Source organism: Polypterus senegalus, chromosome 3, assembly GCF_016835505.1.
Source record: "Polypterus senegalus isolate Bchr_013 chromosome 3, ASM1683550v1, whole genome shotgun sequence".
Lineage (NCBI taxonomy): Eukaryota > Metazoa > Chordata > Cladistia > Polypteriformes > Polypteridae > Polypterus > Polypterus senegalus.
Window position 1 is genome coordinate 304,972,398 of NC_053156.1, and position 25,881 is coordinate 304,998,278.

Below are 25,881 nucleotides of genomic sequence, written 5' to 3' on the forward strand. Positions count from 1 at the left end.
ATCTGACACATACTTAATGCTAGAGTATGTGATTTACCCCTTGAAATTAACAAAATATCTATCTGTCTATCTATCTATCTATCTGTCATATAGCACCTTTCATCTATCTATCTATCCATCATATAGTGCCTTTTACATCTATCTATATATGGATTATATAGTGCCTTTCATATCTGTCTATTTATCAATCTGTTATATAGTGCCTTTCACATCTATCTATATATGGATTATATAGTGCCTTTCATATCTGTCTATTTATCAATCTATTATATAGTGCCTTTCACATCTATCTATCTATCTCTCATATAGTGCCTTTCATATCTGTCTATTTATCAATCTATTATATAGCGCCTTTCATATCTATCTATCATATAGCACCTTTTATCTATCTATCTATCTATTATATAGTGCCTTTCATCTATATATGGATTATATAGTGCCTTTAACTTCTATCTATTATATGTCTTTCACATCTATCTATCTCTCATATAGTGCCTTTCATATATGTCTATTTATCAATCTATCATATATCACCTTTCATCTATCTATCTAAATACTTTTTGCTGCACTTTTTAAGTAAACATCACAATTCACAAAGAAAATGTGAAATTTTAATGGAACACATTTTATTCATGCAAAGAGCATCATAATTACTGCAACACTGCAAATGAACTGTAAAAACTATAAACAAAACTAGTGCAACAATCTATTATTATATGTTCAAGGTGCAACTGAAGCTGAAATTCAGTAAATCACTGAGCCAACTGCGCTTGACACACAGAGGTGAACGCTGATGATTGCAGGCTCGTCTAGTGCAGCGGCTCAATCCCAGAGACAGTGGTGCTGCAGCTCTGCCAGGGCCAGCAGTGGTTGTGAGCTGGACGCTCAACGAATGTACGGCACTGACTGATCAGCTCCGGCGTGCTGCCAAATTGCTCTGTGAAGCAAATATAGCTGGTTGCGGGGTTCAATTAACGTACGTTGCCAAATATGCTCGCCCCCTGCGTTCCGGCAAATTGCACTGAGACACGACTACAGCCGGTTGCTGCATTTAATGAACACACATCACCAAATATACTCGACTCTGGCGTGCTGGCAAACTGCACTGAGAAACAACTTTAGCCGTTTGCGGAGTTCAATTGTACGTCGCCGCATATACTCGACTTTGGCGTGCTTCCAAATTGCACTGGAAACCGACTCTAGACAGTTGCACCGGTTTAAGGGTTAAGTGAATATAATTTCAGTCATGTCTGCGAACATGTTTGGAGCTATACCTTAGTAAACAAGTGAATAGGAGTAGCTGAGCCGTCCTAGTTTTTTTTCTTCTTTGATCGTATAAAATTTGAGTTCATATGAATAGTAAACCATCTCTAACTAACAAACGTTAGGTAACTTGTGTTTTGGAGTATATCAGTAATAAGCCTGTTACATATTTTAGTCCGTTATTTTTTATTTTGGCATAATATAGTACATGATGTGATAAGCTACAACACTTTTCCTTCAGATCGTGATGATTAAAACATCTTTCTCTGTCTGCAAAATCATTCTTGTGTATTCCTGCTACCTCTGAGCGTCTCTTCTCAGCAGCTGGGAACATCGGCTCAAAGAAGAGAGGCAGCCGCACACCAGAGCACGTCGAAATGCTCACGTCCTGCACTGCAATCAGGAATATATGAACTGAATCTTTTATAAATTGTACATTATTGTTTAATTGTATTTGTATTGAAGCTTTTTTTAAACTTTTGGACTTTAAGACACACCAGTGGCCATTTTTGGTGAAGTTAAATGCACTTTTTTTGTTTAAAGACTATTAGCACTTTAGTTTGTATTGTTTAATGTATTTATGTTTAATTGTGATGGTCACACTAATAGGGAAGCATAGTGGCGCAGTGGGTAGCACTGCTGCCTCGCAGTTAGGAGATCTGTCTGGGTTCGCTTCCCGGGTCCTCCCTGCGTGGAGCTTGCATGTTCTCTCCGTGTCTGCGTGGGTTTCCTCCCACAGTCCAAAGACATGCAGGTTAGGTGCACTGGCGATTCTAAATTGTCCCAAGTGTGTGTGCCCTGCGGTGTGTTGGTGCCCTGCCCAGGGTTTGTTACCTGCCCTACGCCCTGTGTTGGCTGGGATTGGCTCCAGCTGGAATTCTCCTAGCACACAGATGTAATGGTTGTTCGCTCCTTCCCCAAACAACAAAAAACAGTCTCACCGTACTCTCCTCAGCGTGTCGGTCTGATTCTGAACCTCTGGGTACGCATAGGGATTGTGAAGGAGTTTAATGTCTGGGATCGGGAAGCAGCAAGCGTGAAAAGGGTGTGCATTCTGTATTTCTTTGGTTTCCAGGGTTGTCCGGGTTGTAACTGATCCTCCATTTCTTTTCGTCCTCTTGTTTATATAGCAATGGCCTGGATGGAATTGATGTGATTAACAGGGACAATTACCTTGAGAGGTCACAGTTCTACAGTGTGCTCCTTCCCTCTTTGTTTCCAGGGGGAAAACATTTAAAGAGACACACAATAGACTTTATAAACAGGACAACGCTATACAAGACGTGACTCGGCACAAAACACGTTTAAGACGTCCCCATTCATGTAGCACCGCTACAAACCTGCATATTGAAAGAACGCTGGCATTCACGGAAAGGTGCGTTTTCTGGGGTTCATTGCCTAAGAGTTAACACACCTGAATGTTAATTTTCAGACTTATTCTTTTTTTTTAATAAATATAAATATTTGAAGGGCGGCATGGTGGCACAGTGGTAGCGCTGCTGCCTCTCAGTTAGAGACCCGGGTTCGCATCCCGGGTCCTCCCTGTGTGGAGTTTGGATGTTCTCCTCGTGTCTGCGTGGGTTTCCTCCCACAGTCCAAAGACCTGCAGGTCAGGTGGATTGGCGATTCTAAAATTGTCCCTAGTGTGTGTTTGTGTGTGCCCTGCAGTGGGTTGGCGCCCTGCCCAGGACTGGTTCCTGCCTTGTGCCCTGTGTTGGCTGGGATTGGCTCCAGCAGACCCCCGTGACCCTGTGTTCTGATTCAGCGTGTTGGGAAATGGATGGATGGATGGATAAATATTTGATCACAAAAGAGGTATCATTGGTCTGGAATGTCATTATTTTTAGAAGCCACTATGAGAAGTGTGACTGCCATGTCATTTGTTCTTTTTAAGTGTTAATCACACAAGAGGCATCTGCAGGTTGAGTCACAATGTGTGTGTAAACCACAGAAAGAGGGTGACCAATTCCCTAAACCAGCGACCTGCCCACAGTGGTTTTCTATAGAAGAACACTTAATAATAATAATAATAATAATAATAATACTACATTTTACTTATTCGTAGGCGCCTTTCTAAACCCTCAAGAACACCAAACAATAGATAAAACACACATTCTAAACAAAACTAAAATACAAAATTTAAAATCAGACAGAGCAATTGTAGTCAAAGAGAAAAAGCCGTCTTAAACAAATGAGTTTTAAGTTTGGATTTGAAAAGTGAGAATGAATCGATATTTCTAAGCTCAGGTGGTAGTGAGTTCCAGAGCTGGGGAGCAGAGCGACTAAATGGTGGTAAGATGGGCAAACGGGACAGTCAAGTGGATGGAGGAAGAGGAGGGTATGGGGGGAATGGCAACATGGAGGAGGTCAGACAGATACGGAGGAGTGAGGTTGTGGAGAGCCTTAAAAGTTAACAGAAGACTTTTGTATTCAATGCAGAACTGAACTGGAAGCCAATGAAGCCGCTGCGGGACGGGGGTGATATGGTGAGTACTGCAGAGGGGGTTCTAGTAATGATGAGGGTGGGCAGACCGCTGAATTCTGGACCAGTTGAAGCTTATAAAGAGATTTGTGAGAAAGACCAAAGAAAAGAAAATTACAACAATCCAGACAAGAAGTGACAAGGCTATGAACGAGGAGGATAGCAGTCATGTGGGGAGTGAGACAAAATGAAATAATTACACACATAAATGAATGTGTGCTGACAGCTAAATGATTAATAAGAAAATGGAATAGGAGCAGAAATAATTAAACGTGTCACAACATATTTGTAGTTTGTTGCTTATTTGTTTGTTTCCTCGTTTTGTTTTGTTTTTTAAGTCAGTGACACTGCATGCAATATTAAATATGCCTTAAAATTAAAAATGTTACTTTCCCCAGTAAAAATCGAGTACTGTGTTCTGATTGGCGAGTGTGTCTGGAGATCTTATGTGGCCCATTTACAGACGGGCGCTTCAGATGCAGACTCTTGATGATGAATGCGGAGATTCTTAAATTAACGTCATCGTTTCACAGAGAAGTTCTGGGCAACTTTTTCTTGCGCTCGTCTCCGTGACGCATTCACACACTTACAACTGTGCCAATGCACTGTGTGACTTGGGAATCCTGTGGTTTACAGACATGTGCAGAGCTGCGACTGTGGGCTGTTGTACTGAATAAAAAATCAACACAAGACCAAAGAAATAAAGGACTGGAAGGGGAGACAGAGCCGATAAACAAAACAAGATTGCAACTGGGAATTCACAGACCTGATGTTTTACTCTAACACGAAACCAATAAATCACAGTCGGATATAATGAAACCAGAAAGATCTTTGAACAGGAAAGTGAATGGGAAAATTGATGCAAAGGTGAGCAAAATCTTTCAGGACATCCATAATCTCAGAGAGTGAACCGACAGAAGTGTACAGTCTCGAAGGAGGGAGTGGGAAATTTGAATGGAGGGAGCGGGATGAGCAAAGCTGAGGTCAAAATCGAAAGTTAAGAACCGACTGTCAAAACCCGTAACACAAAACCAAAGTTCAAAGTTCAAGCAGGGATTCAATACCAAAATAGCAAAGAGACAAAGAATTGGACGTAATCACCAGTAAGTTTATTCAGTCTCAGAGACTTGGGGGCTTACAAGAAGCAAACAAGAATACCATCACTCTGAATGATGATGTTACAGGGTGAGTCAAAATTATGTTAACAATTGAATGGCGGAAACAATTATATGTGCAAGATGATTTACAGGAATGTCTCCACCTGTTCACCATCATGTTGAACACATGGTTCAGTAGGATTGACGACTACAATGCGGTGTTCACTGGCTGTTCAAACTGTTCTTTATTCAGCCTCCAGTTAATCCAAAATGCTGCTGGAAGAATTATGACAAGAACAAGAAAATATGAACACATAACTCCAGTTCTTAAATCCTCACACTGGCTCCCAGTTAAGTTTAGGGCAGATTTCAAAATCCTTCTTTCAACATATAAAGCATAAAGAGGTAATTACGAAAGGAATTAGTCCTGTGGATTGAGACTGCGACTTTGAAATGAGCTCAAAGAGAACACGGGGACACAGTTGGAAACTTGTTAAGGGTACATTTCACACAAATGTTGGGATGTTTGTCTTTATATAGAGGACCACAGACACAGGGAATGAGTGACCAATGAGTGTGGTAGACAGTAGGACTTCAGGGACCTTTAAATCTTAACTTGATGTTATTACGGTGAAGGTTGGTGCATAGCAGGGGTTTTCAGTCCCAGTCCTGGGGACCCCCGCTGGCTGCAGGTTTTTGGTCATAATCAGTGACAACAACTGATCACATTTAAGTAGCTGTTTTATTCCCCTCTTATTCTACATTCAAAAAAGCACAGCAGCATTTATTTTTACATTTAGAAAACATTTAGAAATATTTCTGTTTTCGCTGTTGATTGAAATGCTTAACTCTCTTCTGTTGCTTTCATTCTATTTTGCCCCTTTCTCTGTACAGTTTGCTCCCTTCATTTTATCTTAATAATGACAATTAAAAACATGCAGAGCAGACAGACAGCCAGGCAAATGACACCGACTCGTGAAAGGCTGCAACTACTTTAGTGACAGAACCACTAATTAGTAAGTAATTCATTAAACAATTAGAACACCTGGAAAAGTAGAATGAAAATCAAGATGAAAATATTGTTAAAAAAACATTATTCCCATAAAATGCTTAGTAAATTTCCAGCCATTATCCAACCCGCTATATCCTAACTACAGGGTTACGGGGGTCTGCTGGAGCCAATCCCAGCGCACACATTGGGCGCATGGCAGGAAACAAACCCCGGGCAGGGCACCAGCCCACCGCAGGGCACACACTAGGGACAATTCAGGATCGCCAATCCACCTCACCTGCATGTCTTTGGACTGTGGGAGGAAACCCACGCAGATACGGGGAGAACATGCAAACTCCACTCAGGGAGGACACGGGAAGTGAACCCAGATGGGTCTCTGTTCTGCGAGGCTGCAGCGCTACCACTGTGCCACCGTGCCGTCCGCTTAGTACATTTGATTTATTTATTTTACCAAACTTAGTTTTCTAATTTCTATATTGTTCCCAAAAACACAGACTTCTGGGAAATAACAGTTCACTTAATTAGCCCAGGTGTCCAATTAAACGCTGGCTGGAACAAAAACCTGCAGCCACAGGGGGTCCCCAGGAAAACCCCTGGTGTGTAGGATGGAGGAGATCTGCTGGGCTGAATAGCTTATTCTGGTCGTAATTTTTCTAAATGTTCTAAAAACATGTCTGATTAGTAGATCAACAAAAATGTCTTCCTTGATTTGTACATTGGTTAATCGTGGAAACATCTGTCTCAAATATCGATAGCATTGATATTCCTTGTTCATTACTTTCATAAAATTGAGTCCGAGTTTTACACCAACAGGGGGCTAAAATCTCTGTGTTGGGTCGACATTGGTGTTATTGATTTGTCATGGCAGTCAAAGGCCTACTGGTGACCATTTTATGACGCCGCACTTTAGCTATGGACTTTTATGGTTTTTGATCTAAATTTGAGAGCACTCTGGCTGGCCTAACTAGTATGAATGAGGGACTGAGCACAAACACATCACCACTGTTCTGAGTTTTTAGGACTGGATCAGTAAAGAAGACACAACTGGAGCCACCCTAGGCTCCTTAACCAGGAATCAAGCCAAAGAGCTAAGTCAACAATTCAGAAAATAAGTGCTTTAAACCAGAAACACACAAGGAATCGATTGGCAAATAAGCACAAGTAAAACAAAAGTGATCTCTCTATATCAATGACATCACACGCTGCACAACCCCAGTCAATTCTGGGAAAAATCATCATGGTTACCACTAATGAAAAATTAAAAAAACAAAACAGCACTGCAGCAAGACGGTAAAAACTTCAAGCCACATTAGGATGTAAAAAAAAACTGGATTCCCCAGGTCTGAAAACCGTCAAGCAGACATAGAGATGAACACAAACTCCTCAAGAACGTGAAGAAAAAATTTACAGAAGAAAATCACCACGAGCATCTGCGGCACAAGGACAGTTGTTTTCCATTGTAATTGGAACATAAAACGGCAGACAACGCGGATTTCCTATTTATAATTCTCTCCACCTGACTGATTTATCCATGTGCTTTTCCACTTATCTCTTCCTCTTTTCACCAGCACATCTTTTCCATCCAATTCATTCATACAAATAGTGACTCACATACTCAAGACCACTATTGGAAATTAAAGCAAAGTGTGTTTGGAGACTGAAGTAAGGCTTCACTGGAATCTGGAAAAAAAACCCTTTATTTTAAGTCAAAATGGAACCTTTTAAAAAGAATTCAGAGAGATACGTCAACACCCAAGTAGCACAGCTACACATGTCTTGGAGTAGTCCTCATCGATGATCTCCAGTACTTCTGGGGCACCTCATACCTTGTCTGCTGTCATGACAGTTTACCAACACATCTACCCATTCAGCAGAAGGCCTTGAAGTCTTCATCTGAGGTCACCAACTTCTACGCAGGTGCTCAGTGAATTGAACCCTCACTGGCTGTACGACATCCTGCTGAAACTCCTGCTCAGTCCAGGGCTGCAGGGCACTACAGAGGGTTGTGCGGTCATCACATAGCTCCCTTTTTTAGGATATTTGGGTTTATAATATCATTATTATCACTTGCACTGGCATCTCTGCTTTAGGGACAAGTGAGACACTGCACCCCCCCACCCCCAACCTCCCAGCATATGATGATATAAATGGTAAACTGTCCTCAGTAATTTAACATATCATTAAAATGTTTACAGAAGACTCCACTGAGTCCTCACAATCTCATTTTTCCATGATATGTTCAATGCAAGTTCTTGTCTAAGAAAATCTGTGACATTTTCTTTGTGCTTGGCACTGCCAGCCTGTTTCCAGACCCCTGGATACCCTGCCGTGATTTCTCTCTACCTTTGCTCATGTGCGCCCAGACCCATTAAGTGACCCGTTGATTGATTTCAAAGGGTGCACGTGAACTCGTACAGCTCTGCGTTTCAGTCATTATCATGAATTACATCTCTTACTTATGCAGGGTACAGCTGGTGCATCTCTAATCCAAAATTCCAAAATACTCCAAAATCCAACACAAGTGGAAAAATTCCACCCCTGACCTCACTTGACGATGTGGGGCTCTTACCAATGTTTCTGCTAATTTTTATTATCACAGTGGTGGACTTGTACTTTCAACGAGTCTAACTTCGAACACTGAATTCAAGAGAAATATGATCCAGAGTTCAAACAATGCCTTTAAGTTCGAATTGTGCGCCCTGTGAAAAAAATGCTGCAATAAATGGCGCTTCCACAGCGAGAGTAAATGTCACCTATTGTGAGCCCAAAACATCTCTCGCTTTTGCTGTGAAAGCATCTCTTGTGTTATGCTTGGGTTTTTTCAGTGCTTTATTTCACTTTATTTTTGGTGTGTCTGGTCTTATAAATACTGTATATATAACCCCTATCTATTAACCGTGGCACTCAAAAAGAGTGTGGGAGCGATGAAGCCTAAGAGGAAGGGTGTAGTATCAACGATTGAGGTGAAAAAGTTATTGGGCGAGTTTATGGAAGGTGACTCCCCTACCAAAGAGTAACAAGTCTATTCCTCTCTACCAGCCCCACTAAGGTACAGTAAATGCGATTTCATCTTATTATACGCTATCAGCATATTTATTGTTTTAATTTATTATTTAGGGAATTTAATTTTGTTATTCTTACTTTAAGTTATGTGAATTTGCTGTTTAAAGTTATTGAAATGGGGATTGTTTAGGGTCTGGGAATGGATAAATTCACTTTCCATTACTGTATTTCTAACGGGGAAAATGACTCAGAATTCAAATAATTCAGAGTTGAAACGGCCTCCTGATAGTAAGTTTTTAGAGATGAGAGGATATGACAAATACATGAGATGATGCTACTTACTGTTTACAATCGATTTCTTTAATCCCCCTATGAATTTAGGGAGTGGAAAAGCACCGCTACACGAGCATAGGGTAGCGGGGTCCTCTGTAAACGATCGAGTGCGGAGAAGCACCAACTCATGAACGACTGGGAGGTCCACAGTGAAGCAGAGTGTCGTGGGTGTATTACTAAAGGATAAAGGGTGCAATAACAGCTGTGCGGCAGTTCAGAGATATCTCCTTTTATATGTATACCAGTAACGGCGTACTGCACGATAACGTGCACTGAATACACTTGACTTATAGTTTTCAGCCTCTTTCTTTCTCTGTACGTTTACCATTCGCTTGCTCAGAGGTTGATGCGCTTGCTGCTTCCTGAGCTGCTCTTCTTTTCTCCACTCTAGCGGCCCGCTTCTTCTCTTCTTTCGTCGGCATCTTTTCACGTTGAAACTGATCAAGTCAGTTTTTGTGTTGCAATTACTTAGTACATTTTTCTTATTTTTTCACTTAAGCTACCACTTAAGTCTTCAATCTCCCTCCAGAATGATTTAAGATATGAAGAGGTAGAGGAAGTGACGGTGAAGGTGGTAGGGATGAGGACAATGCCTGTACGTATGTGCCGCACAGCCACCCTGCTACACGCTGCTGAGAGATCATTCTACAATAAAATAAAACTAAAAAGAGTAATAAAAATCATCACCCCGAAAGCGGACAGTAGATGTCATGTAGTATACGTGTGCCAAATTTCACGTCAACAGGTCAAACGGTGTGCGAGTGACAGGTGATTTAAAATCCTGGAGAGACAAATGGACAGCCATGATAGTGTATTATATAAGAAGATGCAAATATTCCAAAATCCAAAGATACATCGGGCCACAGGCACTTTGGATGAATGACGCTCAACTTGTATTATTTAGCACTTTGCCCATCACACAAATATTGGAAATGGCTTCAGTCGTAAAGAAATGTGGGCTAAGGCTTGCTGCTGTGCACGGCCCTGTCAATAATAAAGGCTTTTATTTACAGCGTACTGATTATCTACTGGGGTCTGTGTCTGTCCAAGCCACTTCTAGCCTGTAAAGCTTTGTGTGTGTGTGTGTGTGTACAGATAACCTTACTTAACTTTAAAGTCAGGCGACTGGGAACTGAAGGATGGACGACTCACTATTTTTTATTTCTGGGGCCCAAAAATTGAAGTCTGATTTCAGTTTAACTTTTTGGTAACTAATTGTTTAGTCTTCTTTGTTTGAGTGTCTTTCTTTTCCAGAATATGTGAATGTCTTTTGTGTGTTGTTTAAGAGCTTTAAAAGCCATTTCCAACCATGGTGACGGTTAGCACTTGAAAGCCTAGGTTGAACAGGTGAGTAAGAAAGAAGAAAGAAAGGTGGTGACTGGTGGAGAACAAAGTCGATTCATCTACAGAGTAGAGCAAGGGGGCTCCATGTGCAGAGCTAACTAATCAAAGAGCAGTGTGGTGTCGCAGCAAATGGCTGCCATATGGGAGAGGTAAGTTTACTATGAGTCTACTATGTTCAGCTCATATAGTGGGGCGGCTAGAGCAGGGTATGCCTACAGATCACTTCATTCACAGGAATTTAGTGTATCGCTTGGTGTGCCGCAAATTCAAGTTTTGCTTTTCAGAACTTTCTGAAAAATTGTTATTTTTTTTTTTTTCAAATACTTTTGTTCTGCAGTTGGTTGGATCAGTGGATACAAAACCCATAGATACAGATGGCCGACTGTATCTGACTGGTTTGATCTCTGTGTGTTTCTGACTATGTGTTTCTTTCAGGTACTCTCCTTCTCTGTACCCTCGCCAATGGGACACCTCTGCCTACCTTTCTCTCGCTCTGTAACACTCCACACAACCTCTTGCTCACTTTATTCTTATTTGCTTCCCATTGCACCAGTTTCAGTTAAAACTCTTTCATCTTTGTTTTTACTCTTTGAACATTTTGAATCTGAGTTAACACCCAAATAAAGGCACCTTGCATGATCGATTTAAAGCACAGAATCATATAAAACCCTGAATTTTTTTCTTTCCAAATGAATTTCAAGGTTTGGAATGAGAAAGTTTTGCTTACTAACCCTCACCCATTCTGTTTCTCTTCTCTGTACTCAAAGGTGGCACTTGAGGCCACTGCCCATCTGACAAGATGTTCTGCCTGCCTAAGGTAAAGTCATCTCTGATGGAGCAATCCTTGGGTAGAGGGGGCCTTTCATCGGATTGGCTGGCCCAGCACTGACTCAGCTATGGAATGGCCAATAGGGGCAGGCAGCTTGATGGCCGAGGTCTCAAAGACTCTGAACAAATCCTATGATGTGATATCATCTACTGTTGAATTCTGTTCTGCACTTGTCATATTTCTATTGTACTATTATATTGTGTTGAGGATTACTTGTGTTCTGTTCTGTGTATTGTATTGTATTTGCCCCTTTCCTTGACACCCATTGCATGCCCAGCTTACCTGGAAAGGGGTCTCTCTTTGAACTGCCTTTCCTGAGCTTTTTCCACTTTTTTCCTACTAGGGTTTTTTTTTGGAAGTTTTTTCTTTGTCTTCTTAGAGGGTCTGGCTGGGGGGGGGCTGTCAAGAGGCAGGGCCTGTTAAAGCCTATTGCTGCTCTCCTTGTGTGATTTTGTGCTATACAAAAATAAATTGTATTGTATTACAGTATAATGACAAAGCTAAGCAAGTCACACAGGCCTGCAGATGTCCACATATTGGTGTGCTGGCAGTGCCTTGGCATGTCAATGCTGTGTCTCCTTATTAGGACAACTCCAAATGATATGATTGGATCAGACCACTGAAAAAAGTGTTCTCCAAAAATCCTTTTAAAAAATCCAGCCGAAGCAGATCTCATGCTCTGGCACACCTGTAACATGTGCCAATTCCCCAAACTCTGTTATGTTCCTGTGTGTCAAGCAATGTCACATCAGCTTTGCTTGGCAGTTAAAAGGCAAAGCCCATTGAAGGTGCTCAGCGACTGATCATTTCCTGTGGCTTTTTCTGGTTCCTAATTAGAGTGGCACTGCGCTCAGAATGACATTAATGAAAGCTCACTACACATTTATTAAGCCCGAGTGCCAGGCGCTTGAGCTCCTGATTGCTCTTGCGTCTTTTCTCTTCTTTCAAGTGGCTTGTTAGCCTGCTGGATCAATGAGGTAGGCTTTTGTGAGGACCACTTGTGTTGTGTACCTACCAGTGAGGGCTTTAAGGTGACATCAGCCCCACACCTGACCCATTTAGGATAGCGGCCTTGCTCTACACTCTCTTCTGATTTGATTTAAAATGGTTTACCTGTGACTTGCTTTGTGATTCCATTAAGGAAAAGCTTTTGCATAGAAACAGAAAGTTCCTGAAAATAATAAAGTCAACAAATTACGGTCGAAAACAATTTCCAGTTGGTCAGGAACAGAATACTATGGAAGCAAAGTTTTGACAAAATTAAATTAAATTAATAAAGGTATTGTGAAATATGGCAGTTTAAATATAAAAACCACAATGATGTGTGAATGTAAACAACCCTGGACAACAAAGATTTTATGTCCTGAACATTTCTGGGTATATCTTATGAATTTGTGGAGGGTGCAGCAATGCGCTGTAGCAGTGTGTGCTCCTCCTTATGAATTTTGGCCTGCTGATCACAAAAATCACCTTTAAATTTTCCAGTCACACACCATTGTATTGTGATCGGCTATTTTGTGATTTTGTTTCATATTATTAATATATATTGTCGCACGCACACACATATCGTGTTTCCCTGAAAATAAGACCGGGTCTTATATTAATTTTTGCACCGAAAGATGCACTAGGGCTTATTTCCAGGGGATATCTTATATTTATTCATGTACAACAATATGCATTTATCCAAATACAGTCTTCTGGAATATCATCAGAACTCTCCACATTCAAACCCTGAATTCCAGCCTGAATTTCTTGCTACGCTTTTAGGATCCTCCAGGATCGATGTGTGCACTTCAATGTTTGATGAATGGTCCGATGTGGTGAAGTCAAATGCCGACATACAGATGGCATTCGTGTTGGTTTGATATTCAAGAGTCAGCATACAGTGGTGTGAAAAACTATTTGCCCCCTTCCTGATTTCTTATTCTTTTGCATGTTTGTCACACAAAATGTTTCTGATCATCAAACACATTTAACCATTAGTCAAATATAACACAAGTAAACACAAAATGCAGTTTTTAAATGATGGTTTTTATTATTTAGGGAGAAAAAAAATCCAAACCTACATGGCCCTGTGTGAAAAAGTAATTGCCCCCTTGTTACAAAATAACCTAACTGTGGTGTATCACACCTGTTAAGCAAAAAGAACATTAGGGACATGATGAGATGAGACAATGAGACAAAAGTTGAACTTTTTGGAAGGCAAATGTCCCGTTACATCTGGCGTAAAAGGAACACAGCATTTCAGAAAAGAACATCATACCAACAGTAAAATATGATGGTGGTAGTGTGATGGTCTGGGGTTGTTTTGCTGCTTCAGGACCTGGAAGGCTTGCTGTGATAGATGGAACCATGAATTCTACTGTCTACCAAAAGTTCCTGAAGGAGAATGTCCGGCCATCTGTTTGTCAACTCAAGCTGAAGCGATCTTGGGTGCTGCAACAGGACAATGACCCAAAACACACCAGCAAATCCACCTCTGAATGGCTGAAGAAAAACAAAATGAAGACTTTGGAATGGCCTAGTCAAAGTCCTGACCTGAATCCAATTGAGATGCTATGGCATGACCTTAAAAAGGCGCTTCATGCAAGAAAACCCTCAAATAAAGCTGAATTACAACAATTCTGCAAAGATGAGTGGGCCAAAATTCCTCCCGAGCGTGTAAAGACTCATTGCAAGTTATCACAAGCGCTTGATTGCAGTTATTGCTGCTAGGGGTGGCCCAACCAGTTATTAGGTTCAGGGGGCAATTACTTTTTCACACAGGGCAATGTAGGTTTGGATTTTTTCTCCTAAATAATAAAACCATCATTTAAAAACTGCATTTTGTGTTTACTTGTGTTATATTTGACTAATGGTTAAATGTGTTTGATGATCAGAAACATTTTGTGTGACAAACATGCAAAAGAATAAGAAATCAGGAAGGGGCAAATAGTTTTTCACACCACTGTATTTTGATGTCACTACACTGGTTACCTGTGTCATTCAGGATTGACTTTAAAATTCTGCTTATGGTTTCTAAAGCCTTAAATAATCTCGCCCCATCTTATATATCGGAATGTCTGACACGTTATATTCCAAATCATAACCTCAGATCCTCAAATGAGTGTCTCCTTAGAATTCCAAGAACAAAACTTAAAAGAAGTGGTGAGGCGGTTGACCTTCTGCTGTTATGCACCTAAAATCTGGAATAGCCTGCCAATAGGAATTCACCAGGCTGATACAGTAGAGCACTTTAAAACACGGCTGAAAACACATACTGTAACATGGCCTTCTCCTAACTTCACTGTAACTTAATCCTGATACTCTGTATGTTCAGTTCTTCATAATAACTATTCACAGTGGCTCTAAAATCCATACTGACCTCAACTCTCTCTTCTGTTTCCTTTTTCGGTTTCTTTGTGGTGGCCTGCGCCACCTCCACCTACTCAAAGCCCCATGATGCTCCAACAATGATGGATGGATTAAAAGCCAGAAGTCTACGTGACCATCATCATCAAGTCCTTCCATGAGAACCCTAAATACAAAGAGGACTGTTTCATTTATGTTAGGTAGAATGCCCAGGGGGGACTGGGTGGTCTCGTGGCCTGGTGCCCCTGCAGATTTTATTTTTTTCTCCAGTCTTCTGGAGTTTTTTTTTTTTTGTTTTTTCGTCCTCCCAGGCCATCGGATCTTACTTTTATTCTATGTTAATTAATGTTGACTTATTTTATTTTCATACTGTGTCTCCTATTTTTCATTATGTAAAGCACTTTGAGCTACTGTTTGTATGAAAATGTGCTATAGAAATAAATGTTGTTGTTGTTGTAATGACACGCTACATTTTAAAAGTCTCACAAACCATCTTCTGTGCCGTCTTTTTTTTTTTTTGGCACCTTTATAATACCATCAGAATGTGTGGCGGCCTATTTGAGACATAGAGAAAAAAAAAATAGGGACATAATGAAAATGTCTATTTTGTGATTAAAGTGGAAATTTTTGCTTTAAACTCGAAATGTCCACTTTAATCTCGTAGTTTACTTTATCATTAAAGCAGACCGTCGTAAACGTCATCTTAAAACTGACCGACCCAGTTGTTAATTGCTACGGGCTTCTGAGGCTTCCTCCTGAACTGACAGCAGCGGCAAGCAGCATCGCCACACAGAACACATTAAATTTACGACATTCCAGCTCTCTGCACGTTTAGAATCCTTAGATTTATACTTGATATCACTTTCATGAAAAATATGTTACATTTTACAGATAAATTGTTAACTCTGTTTAAATGATGAATACTGTTAATAATTACACATATGGGGTGGCACGGTGGCAGAGTGGTAGTGCTGCTGTCTCGCAGTATGGAGTCACGTCCCTTGTGATTCCTGCCTGGAGTTTTCTTGTTTTCCTGGTGGATTTCCACAGGGAGCTCAGTTTTCCATCCAAAGACATGAAGGTTTGGGGATTTGGTGAAGCTACTATGACGTTAGTGTGTGTTTGTGTGGGCTTGCGTTCACCTTGCAATGAGCTGACGCCCCGTCCAGAGATTTTGTTTCTGTCTTGCGCCGATGCTGCTGGAATGGGTGCTTCCCTGAACTGATGGATGTAATAATTAAACATCCTTTTCAGAGATATTGTGGCATGGTGTCCTCGGAATTTTATTGGATGTTTCGGGTACACGCGTCACATCGTGTGAAGTATAAACCTGGCTTTAGGCACCTTATTTTTCAGCGGATGATCTTGACAAGGGCTTATTTTTGGGGTAGAGCTTATATTACAGAGCCGCCTGAAAATCATGGTAGGGCTTATTTTCGGGAAAACACAGTAGGGAGCATCTATCCATATTTTTATCAGAAAAGCCTGCTCCATCACATTGCGAACTCTGGACACACAGAAAGCTGTTATACGATGATGGCAAAATTGGATGTCATCAAGAAAAATCCCCTCCATCCCCTCCAGGAGGCGCTCTCTCTTGAAGCACTTTTAGCCAAAGCAGGCTTATTCCACCATGGTGTGCCACTGGGGGTCTTTTCTACCCACTGCTATCTATCAGGCAATTCAATGCATCCTCCTGGGGCACTTGTTAAGTTATATGTTAAAATATATGCACAATATACATTTATTTATTTATTTTTATTTAATTATCAATCAACTGATTGATTATTTGGTTGGCTGTATTATCTGTCTTATGAGTCTGTCTCCTTGCTTTTTTATGTTTCTGCTGCTGTATGCATCTGAATGTCCCCATAGGATTAATAAAGTTGATCTGATCTAATGTACGGTGCTCTCGTGAGGTAAACCTCCCTGAAGGATCGTGCCTGTTAACAGCCGGAGGACAAGTCCCAAGCCGAACTCAGGCATCATGTCTTGTTTCACCGCACAGGAAAATGCCGGTGGCTATTTAAGAAAACAGCAGCCCAGAAGTCACCATTCATACGAGAACTGCCAGTGCGGAGCTGCACAAACCGATACTCCAGTCTCGGCGGCCTTGTCTCTGGGTGCCGCACAGCACTTCTGAACTACCGCTCATGCCCCGTCCTGTGCAGGATTCTGGAAGTGCCGTGCAGCTGTGCTCCCGAAACTCCATGGTGGAATTGCTCATCGTACGTGTGTCAGCAAATCGCAGGGATAAAGCGAAACTTCATGGCGCTACCCCTCACACACAGTGATCGCGTTAGTGCTTCACGGTGTTACATCACACAGAAAACTTGCCATGTCAATCAAGCGGAAAGGGTGGTGTGGAAAAGAAAGTGCCAGCTCATCCATCAATTACACCTGCTCAACAAGTCAAGTCCAGTTGGGGGGCATGCACTGGTACAGCATGTTGGCGCACCCACCACACAACAAAACTGCTTGGGATCCCGGTTGGCAACCTCCTAGACAGGCACACAGTCTGGCCCCACTCTCCGGAAATGACCTTCTATCTGCCACAGCCAGGTGGGCGACCCCTTGGCCTGGTGCAGCTACTCAGTGAGGATCCTGCAAGCCGCGATCACCCAATGGGAATCGAGCCACATGGCTGTTGTGCCGTAACTGACGCTCCCTCACAATGCAGGTCATGTGCCTCACACAGTCAAACCAGTGGTACCCAAGGATTCTCCGGAGAGACACACATGAAGGAGTCCAGTCTTCATCTCATGGATAGTGTCCATGCCTCGCAACCATATAGCAAGACAGGAAGCACCAGGACTCAAGACTTTTGCATAGATATTGGGAGCACACACACCCCTGTCAAGTGAACTCTTGACCCCCCATGCTCTCCCAATCCATCTACTGACTTCATAGGAAGTGTCATCGGAGTCCTGAATGTCACTGCCAAGGTAAGTAAACCTCTCAATGACGAGGTCGACACTCTCTCCGCAGACAGACAAACTGCTGATGGCCGTGCCCAAGAGGTCATTAAAGGCCTGGCTCTAAAGCCCAGACACTGCTCAACAATTAAAAAAAATGAAGAGGGAACATTGGCTGTAAATACAAATAGCCTCAACTCAATCGGCTGGAAATCGATACATGACTCTACTCAAGAAAAGGACTCGCTAGCTTCAGCAAGAACAGCACACAGGTGGCCCCCAATTCAACACAGACGTAAGGCTGCCTTGGTCCCCAAAGAATAATCTCGACACAACCAAAGATGGTCAACTCTCACCATGCAGTTCACCCAACTGAGGCCGTCTCCCTTAGCCTGACAACCCTGAGGGCAAGAAGGCTACCAGGTGGCCTGTAAACTTACACACAGACTCACTCACACACACACACACACACACACTCTATCCACCTGAGCACTGATAAAGAGTGATGTCTGCATAGCCAATCACCCCTCAGTACTCCACACAGGGCTTACTCACTAGCTACGGCATGACCAACACATGGCTGTCCCCAAGACACACAGTGGTCGATACACTGACTGGTTATATGCCACTAACCAGCCAAGGATATTTTAGTCCCACAGTGGTGTTCACCCTATTTAGATCTTGTCCTTCAGCCTGCTGACAAACGGCAATCTTCCCTTATGCCACGTGCCCTATAACCGATTAATACACTCATACACACACATACTCAGCAAAAACCCTGCCGGCGATTCTGCCAAGTGCTTTGTCGTGGTAGGGTCTCAGGGTGATCCTATTCTTTATTCTCTTGTTTATGGAGACCTGATCAAAATGCTCTCAAATCTCTGCTATCGCCCCCAAATGTTATAATACCGTATATTTATATTTACTTCTGGCCACAAGATAAAGTATCAGAACAGGCAGCAGAAAAAAGTTTCAAATGTACTCATTGTGTATTATTATATAGTAGATAACTAGTCATGTTAGGTAATAGAATACTGTAAGAGCCAAAGTTAGAAAGTGAATGCTTTACGTTAAACTCGTATCAGTGTTTGCTTAATTTGAATAGAATACAATTTTCTCTCATAGCTGTAGACTATGGTATGGTCCTTTACCCCATTAGACAGAATCTTCTCAGCTATATCTGTGATTCAGTGTGTTAATTAAGTCAGCTTTTTTATTTTGAATTCTTCTCATTGCTAGCATGGACTGAAAGACCAATAGGCATACAGTTTTCTGACCTTTTAGAACTGGTTCAACTGTATTAGAAAACTTAAAGAAACAAACAAGATATATAACCCTTAAACAGAACTTTTCCTAACTTCGCAGTACCAATTTCTTCTCCTTTTTTGTGTGAATTGTTTTACTTTTAAATTTTTACTAAAGCTTTATAAACAAAAGATATTTTGTCTGTGGAATCATTTCAACATGTCAGGCTATTGCTAGAATCCCACGAAGCAAACTAAAGTAGCAGAACTACATACAAATACATTTAAAAATATTTGATATCTCTTGCTCTGTGTGCACCTTTCACGGCCATTCCACTATATTCCTGTGTGTCTGAACCATTTTTGACTGTTGCTCCCTCTCTACAGGCCATTCCTGTAAAGTCTATTGTTATTTTTCTGGATTCCCGCATTCTTTCTGTCTGCTTTTATACTTCCTATCTTTAAAGGCGACTCTTAGCGTGCCTCCTAACCTTTACTCCTCTTCATGTGGCTGACTCTCGCCAAACTGACCAATCACACCAAAGTCAAAATGACCAATCAGATTGCTCAGAGTAATCACACACACACACACACACACACACACACACACACACCTTACAGTTTTATGATATAGTAAGATACCATTTATAGTGGCTTCCATTTAAAATGAAATCTACTTCATAATAAATTGTGCAGAAATTGAAGGGGTCTACAAACTTTGTGAATCAGCTGAATCTTTGCATTTTCTTTGAAATACATCATTATCTTTGATTTTTCACTAGTGTACCGTATATACTCACGTATAAGTTGAGTCTTGAAACCCGAAAAATTGATCATAAAATCAGACCCCGACTTATACACTCGTTCAAAAATGCGACGCTTAATTTTTAGTTTTTTTTTTTTTTTACATTTTCTTGCCTCCTCCAATCTCTCATCAGTTTCTCAGACACTTTGAATTTTGTTGCAGCAGCGCAGTTACCAATTTCTTTCACCACTTCATCGACTTTTAACTTAAAACCAGCTTCATATTTTCCTCTGATTGAACGCTCCATCGGTGATAAGGGATGCTCTTACGATAAAGATGTATGAGGGTGTGAGATACAAAAAACACAAATCAGTGCAAACGTCACTTTGGAATAGTTCAGGTATTACCTTGTGGTCACGTAGGCACAATAGACAGAGAGAGAGGGTTTAGGAGCACACGCTGACACAGCGCATTGCCGCACCCACATAGAAAAATAAGGCTGTGTGCTCCGTGGTTACTCTCGCAGGTGGGCGTTAGCATATCATAATCTCTTGGACCAATAGCGTGAGTTTTTTACATTCGAATTATACGACCGACATTATAAAATACCAGAAATTACACGGTAAAATCAAGCCCCGACTTATCCACGGGAGAACTTATCCACGAGTATATATGGTAAGCCCAAGGTATAAGCACAGTACAAATGTGTCGGTTAAAATTATACAACCTGATAATAGGTTACCAGGAGGCTTTCTTTCATAATATCTTGATTAGTTTCTAATCCTTAATGGTCATGCACTTCCCTTAATCCAGCATACCGTTTGCATAGGGCAGCAGAGATAGCTTAGCCCTGGATGGAAAATGGTAGAAAGAGAGCGACACAAAGCCTCTCTAACAGCATTAATTTAAAGAAATCCTGTGGCTTTTGACACACCTTCTGGAATCAGTGTGAGGAGAATTCACAGCTCAGGTAGACTTAAACGTCACCAAATTCAAACTTTGTTCTTATCAGCATTTTCTCCAGGTTCAAAGGAAGCACAAAAGTATTTTCAGACAAACACAAAAGAAAGGATATACAGATACTTAAGTCGCATACTGCCTTTTCAAACCTGTCCTTCTGTTCAGGCCATGGCAGGCTGTTAATGGCCTTTGTCAGAGGTGGCTGGGGTGGCGACCTGGCCGGGACGCCCAGGAGGGCTTGCGCCTTCCCCAGACCATCTGGGGGCGACCGCCCTGGTTCCTTTGGGGGCCACAGGTACAGTGCTTTGAAGCTCCACCCTGTAGGGGCCCGTGGGCGCCCCCATGCCTTTGGAGCCCTGGACCTCAGCACTTCCGCCACACCAGGAAGTGCTGGGGGGAAGAGGAGCAGGAACACCCCGAGGACTTCCGGCTACACAGTTGGTGCTTATGCCACACGGTGTTGTGTCGGCGGAGGCTTCTCAGGAAGCACCTGGAGCCCATGCGGGTGTGCATAAAAGGGGCCGCCTCCCTCCAGTTGACGGCAAGAGTCGGGTGGAAGTGGACAGACCTCGAAGGAGAGGAGTGGAGGCGGTTTGAGGATTAAGCAAGGCATTGTGTTGGCCAGGACTTGAAGGGGTGATTGGTGCTGTGGCACTGGGTTGTGCACTGTAAATAGAATTGAAAATAAAACGTGTGTTTTGAACCAACATGTCTGCCTGTCTGTGTCCGGGCTGTACCCCACACCTTTCATCTCAACCCTCCTGTATTCCACCAGGCTAGCTGACCAGTCAGTTTATCTATACAAGCTCTAACCTGTGGTAAGTACAACAACTCATTTCTTAAGTATTGCCTTTTTTTTAAGTACATATTTTTATCATCAGTTTTTACACTGTCCTCATGACAACTGTTATGTGAGCCATTGGTGTTTGTTTAGTTATTGACCTCCACTTTACTTGTAAGGTTCTGTGTACTTCTGTATGTCACGTTCCATTAAAGCCGTTTCCTTAATAAATAAATTTACACTATGAAACACAAAACACATCTGTCCAACTGAGAAAGCTGCTGTCAAACTCAGGAATGACAACACTGTTTAGGCTGCACAGACCTCCAACACACCTGAACGTTACGTCATTTACAGCCACATGAGGTAGTGTGCAGTGCATGGTGGGAGTGAAAAACATCTTTTGAGCAGAAAACACCAAAAAGCTAAAATAAAACAACACAGCAGTGACCACTTACAAAAGACAGAGATAATCCACGGACGGACAGAAAGAAAGGGATGTGTCCAAGAAGAAAGCACTAACAAAATCAGTAAACAGATCCCTCATCAGCACTTCCTACTACTTAGCTTTTCATTGCCCACTTCCTTTATTTTCATTAAGTCACTAATTACACGGAAGATCTCAAGTACACTCACATGTAGCTCAGACGGCTCTGGAAGAAACTCTACATCATCACCAAAAATGAAGTCAGGTGGCAGCTCAGGATCTCGAGCGTTAAATATGATGTCCCCTACAAAATAAAGAAACAAAAAAAGAAAATCAAACAGGGTAAGTAAAGAGCGTCTTCTGCAGCTGCTCTTCTCACTCCTCCATTCTGATCTTTTGCAGTCATACCAGTGTGGCATAGTGGCCAAGGCTTTGGACTTCAAACCCTGACATTGTGGGTTCAAACTGTGACACTGCATGACCATAAGCAGGTCCATCACCTGTTCTTGCTTCAAATAAAAAAATAAAAAATGAAATGGAACAAATTGTATCTTAAATATTGTAAGTCGCCTGGGACCAAGGTGTCAGTCAAATCTTATATATAAACGTCTACGCATGGAAGTGCGTCTGTCTGTGTGGCCGGCCTGGAAGTGCGAGGCTACAGCATGATGCTCAAAGAAAGCGACTGTCGCAAAGTGAAACTGCCGACAAAACAGAAACTCACTTAGCTGCTACTATACAAGTTAGGCGAGCACCTCGACAAAACGAAACCTCAGAGGAGAGAGAACCTCGCTTAGCTGCTGATAGACAATGGAGGTGAGCATGTTGGCAAAACGAAATCGCAAGGAAAAAGAACCTTGCTTAGCTGCTAATGCACAACCGACGTGATTGATTGATTGATTGATTGATTTAAGTGCCAGAATCCATGGTTTCTAGGATCCTGGGCTTTTTACAGCACATGCTTACACAGCTAGTAATAAAATAATACAGAGAACCCACGATTACCATGCAGTAATTTTATTGAGGTTCCACATTATCCGAGGCAAATCTGTAAGTGCAACACACTATTCAGTTTTCTTAAAGTTCATAAAAGATTGATGAGCAGTAAATGGTTGTGGAAGGGAGAGGTTTGGAGCAGCACTGACAGCGCGTTGTCGCATCTACCACATGACGAATCACCTCAGGAGCCCAAATTAGGACCCGAGCACAGCCATGCAACGGGTGACACCTCCCTACTTCAAATGGAATGGAACAGTGGGAAGATTTTTTTTTTTCAGCGTCAGGAGTGACAGTCCTGCCACCAACCCCTAAGTTGTCCCTGTAAGTTGGAGGACCTGCTTGCAGGGTTAGATGCAGATTGACGTCATAGCCAGGACGGAGTAATTGTAGGTTAAGGGCCTTGCTTAGGGACCCAATGGAGTGGAATATCTCCTGACATTTATGGATTCAAACTGGCAACCTTCAGATTGCCGGCGCAGCTCCCTAGTCTGGCCTTTTACAGTTTATCCCTTTTGATTTGCAGGGGTTAAGGGTACTGAACCCCCGGAAACGTGAAAATCTGAATATGCTGTGGGCTCCTAATACTGTATGGCTGACCATAAGCCCTAAAATAACATACAGTCACTTATTTAACAGACAATACTGCACACTTGTATATATGACACCAATAAAAGTAAAGCTGTAAGTAATTACTATACCGTATACCACACTGTATCAGTAACACACTGAGTCTTCACGCCCACTTCACGGATTTCCAATTCTTTTTTCTTGACTTTTCTTACTGTCGACTCGTTAAATAATACTCCAGCCAAAGATTATATATATATATTTTTAAATGTTACTTATCCCATGTAGATTGTGGTGGTGGCCAAGAAAATTTTTAATCTTATGTTTTTGTAGAGAAAATACATGTTGAATATTCAAACTCAGTGGCACCTGGCAGTGACCAAGTGTGGACAACAGCAAACGACTGTGGAACAAAATCCAGGCAAAAATGGAAAATAAATTCTCATGTAACTCAGATTGCATAACCCACACATCCAACATCCATTTGTACGGTCAAAACGTGCAATATGTGTGCATTTTTTGCTATTATTAACAGTTACTTCCTGGACAGGTGCCGTTAACAGTAAACAGAAAAGATGTCACTGCGACAGAGCTATGCATTCAATGACACAATACATTTTAAAAGTCTCACATACCATCTTTTGTGTCGTCTTTTTTATTTTTTTATTTTTGCAACTTAACAACAGCAACCTAATGTACAGCGTTATATTTGAGCCACTGAGAAAAAAATAAAGGACACGGTGAAAACGTGTATTTTGTGATTAAAGTGGAAATTTTGGCTTTATTCTCGAAATGTCCATTTTAACTTCGTAGTTTACTTTATCATTAAAGCAGACCGTCGTTAACGTCATCCCAGAGCTTCTTGGACCTGACAGCAGCGGAAAGCAGCAATAGATCACCACACAGAACAAATTAAATGTCTGATATTCCAACTCTCTGCACATTTAGAATCTTTACATTTGTACTTGATGCCACTTTCATGATGAAAGTCATTAAAGTGTGTATGTTACATTTTACATATAATTTTGTTTAAATAATGAATACTGTTAATAATTACACACATGGGGGTGTCACGGTGGTGGAGCGATAGCACTGCTGTCTCGCAGGGAGTTATGTTGCTGGTATTTCCTGCTTGTATTCCACACTGTGCTCAGGTTTCCTTCCAAAGATATGCAGATTTGGGGATTTGGTGCTGCTAAAATGACGCCAGTGTACGCGAGTGAGTGCTTGTATTCACCTTGCGATGAGCTGAGGCCTCATCCAGGGATTGTTTCTCACTCGTGTCCAATGCTTGCTGGAATGGACACATCCCTGGATTGATGGATTTAATCAATAAACATCCTTTTCAGAGATATTGCGGTAAGGTGTCATCGGAATTTAATGGCTGTTCTAGGCAATTCACAACACAGCGAAGCCGAACCTGTTCTCAACGTGATGAAATCTCGCACTGCCACCTGGTGGATTCCTCCAGATTTACGTAAAGTACGTGCACAAGTATGAACACTACAATGCTTGCCTAGCAGTAGCAGGAGCGTCCGCTGCAGCATGCGTTGCGTCGCGTGAAGTACAACTCTGGCCTTAGAAGAGTTTGTAAGTTTCTCAAAGCTATTCATAAAGGCATTTTAAAATTTCAAAATTTGTACACTATAATCAGTTTCAATGAAAATTATGATATTTTATTTCCTCTGAAGTATAAATGTACCACATTTCAACAAACCAGGTTGATTAGGGGCCACGTTGTTTCAGACAGACAGACAGGGTGATCACAATAGGTGCTTTTCGCATTAGAAAACAAATTCTATGCATTCAAAGAATTAAAGGAAGAAAAATATGTGGGATAATAAAAGAAAAATTAACAACTCTTGATATTCATGACAATGTGCAAACTATTGTGTTTATTCCCAATTGCCAGCTCTTTATGTAAAACATGCTAATTACAATGTAAATTATTGCTGCGTGCAGTAAACAGCATAAATGTGTCAAATCAAGCTTTCTCTATACAAGAAAGAAACATTTGGAGTTCTTAAATGATGGCAGCATGTCAGCAACACCCAGTTACCAATGAGTCGGCTCAATTCTAAACATAAAAGTATTATAACTTTAAACAAAGCGATTAAAGGCCATGTTGCAAAAACAAGCCCACCCTCACGAGAATTGCATACTAAACCTCGGAACTGTGCATGGCTGAGGCCAGCTAAGGGTAACGGATCAGCAGACGAGTCTCCAGTGCCACCCCACTAAACAGGTGTCATCAGCTCACTGCCAGTTATGAGTGGCACTTAACCCACCTGAATGGAACTGCAGGGGAGAAAATTAGCTGAGGGCTTAAGAAGGAAAATAATTTCATTATAAAAAGAAGACAAGGGGTACAAGTAGAGTAGAAAATGACTGTTATTAAGCCAAAATACAGCAGCAAAAGCGATAAGAGATATTTAAAAAGTATGCCAAGCATGCTAAAATGTTCAGGCTGTCGTAGTTAGCTGTCATCTTGTGACTGAGAAAAGTGCAGGAAAATTGCAAAACAAGTGC

General features: G+C 41.6%; 1 protein-coding gene across 1 annotated transcript in view; it reads right to left on the reverse strand.

The window, feature by feature from the left end:
- babam2 (BRISC and BRCA1 A complex member 2) overlaps nucleotides 1-25,881 on the reverse strand; it is a 306,288-nt gene that overhangs the window by 192,213 nt on the left and 88,194 nt on the right. Inside the window, exon 4 of the mRNA XM_039749544.1 lies at nucleotides 21,996-22,090. Coding sequence (XP_039605478.1) covers nucleotides 21,996-22,090 — 95 coding nt within the window. The remainder of the gene's footprint in view (nucleotides 1-21,995; nucleotides 22,091-25,881) is intronic.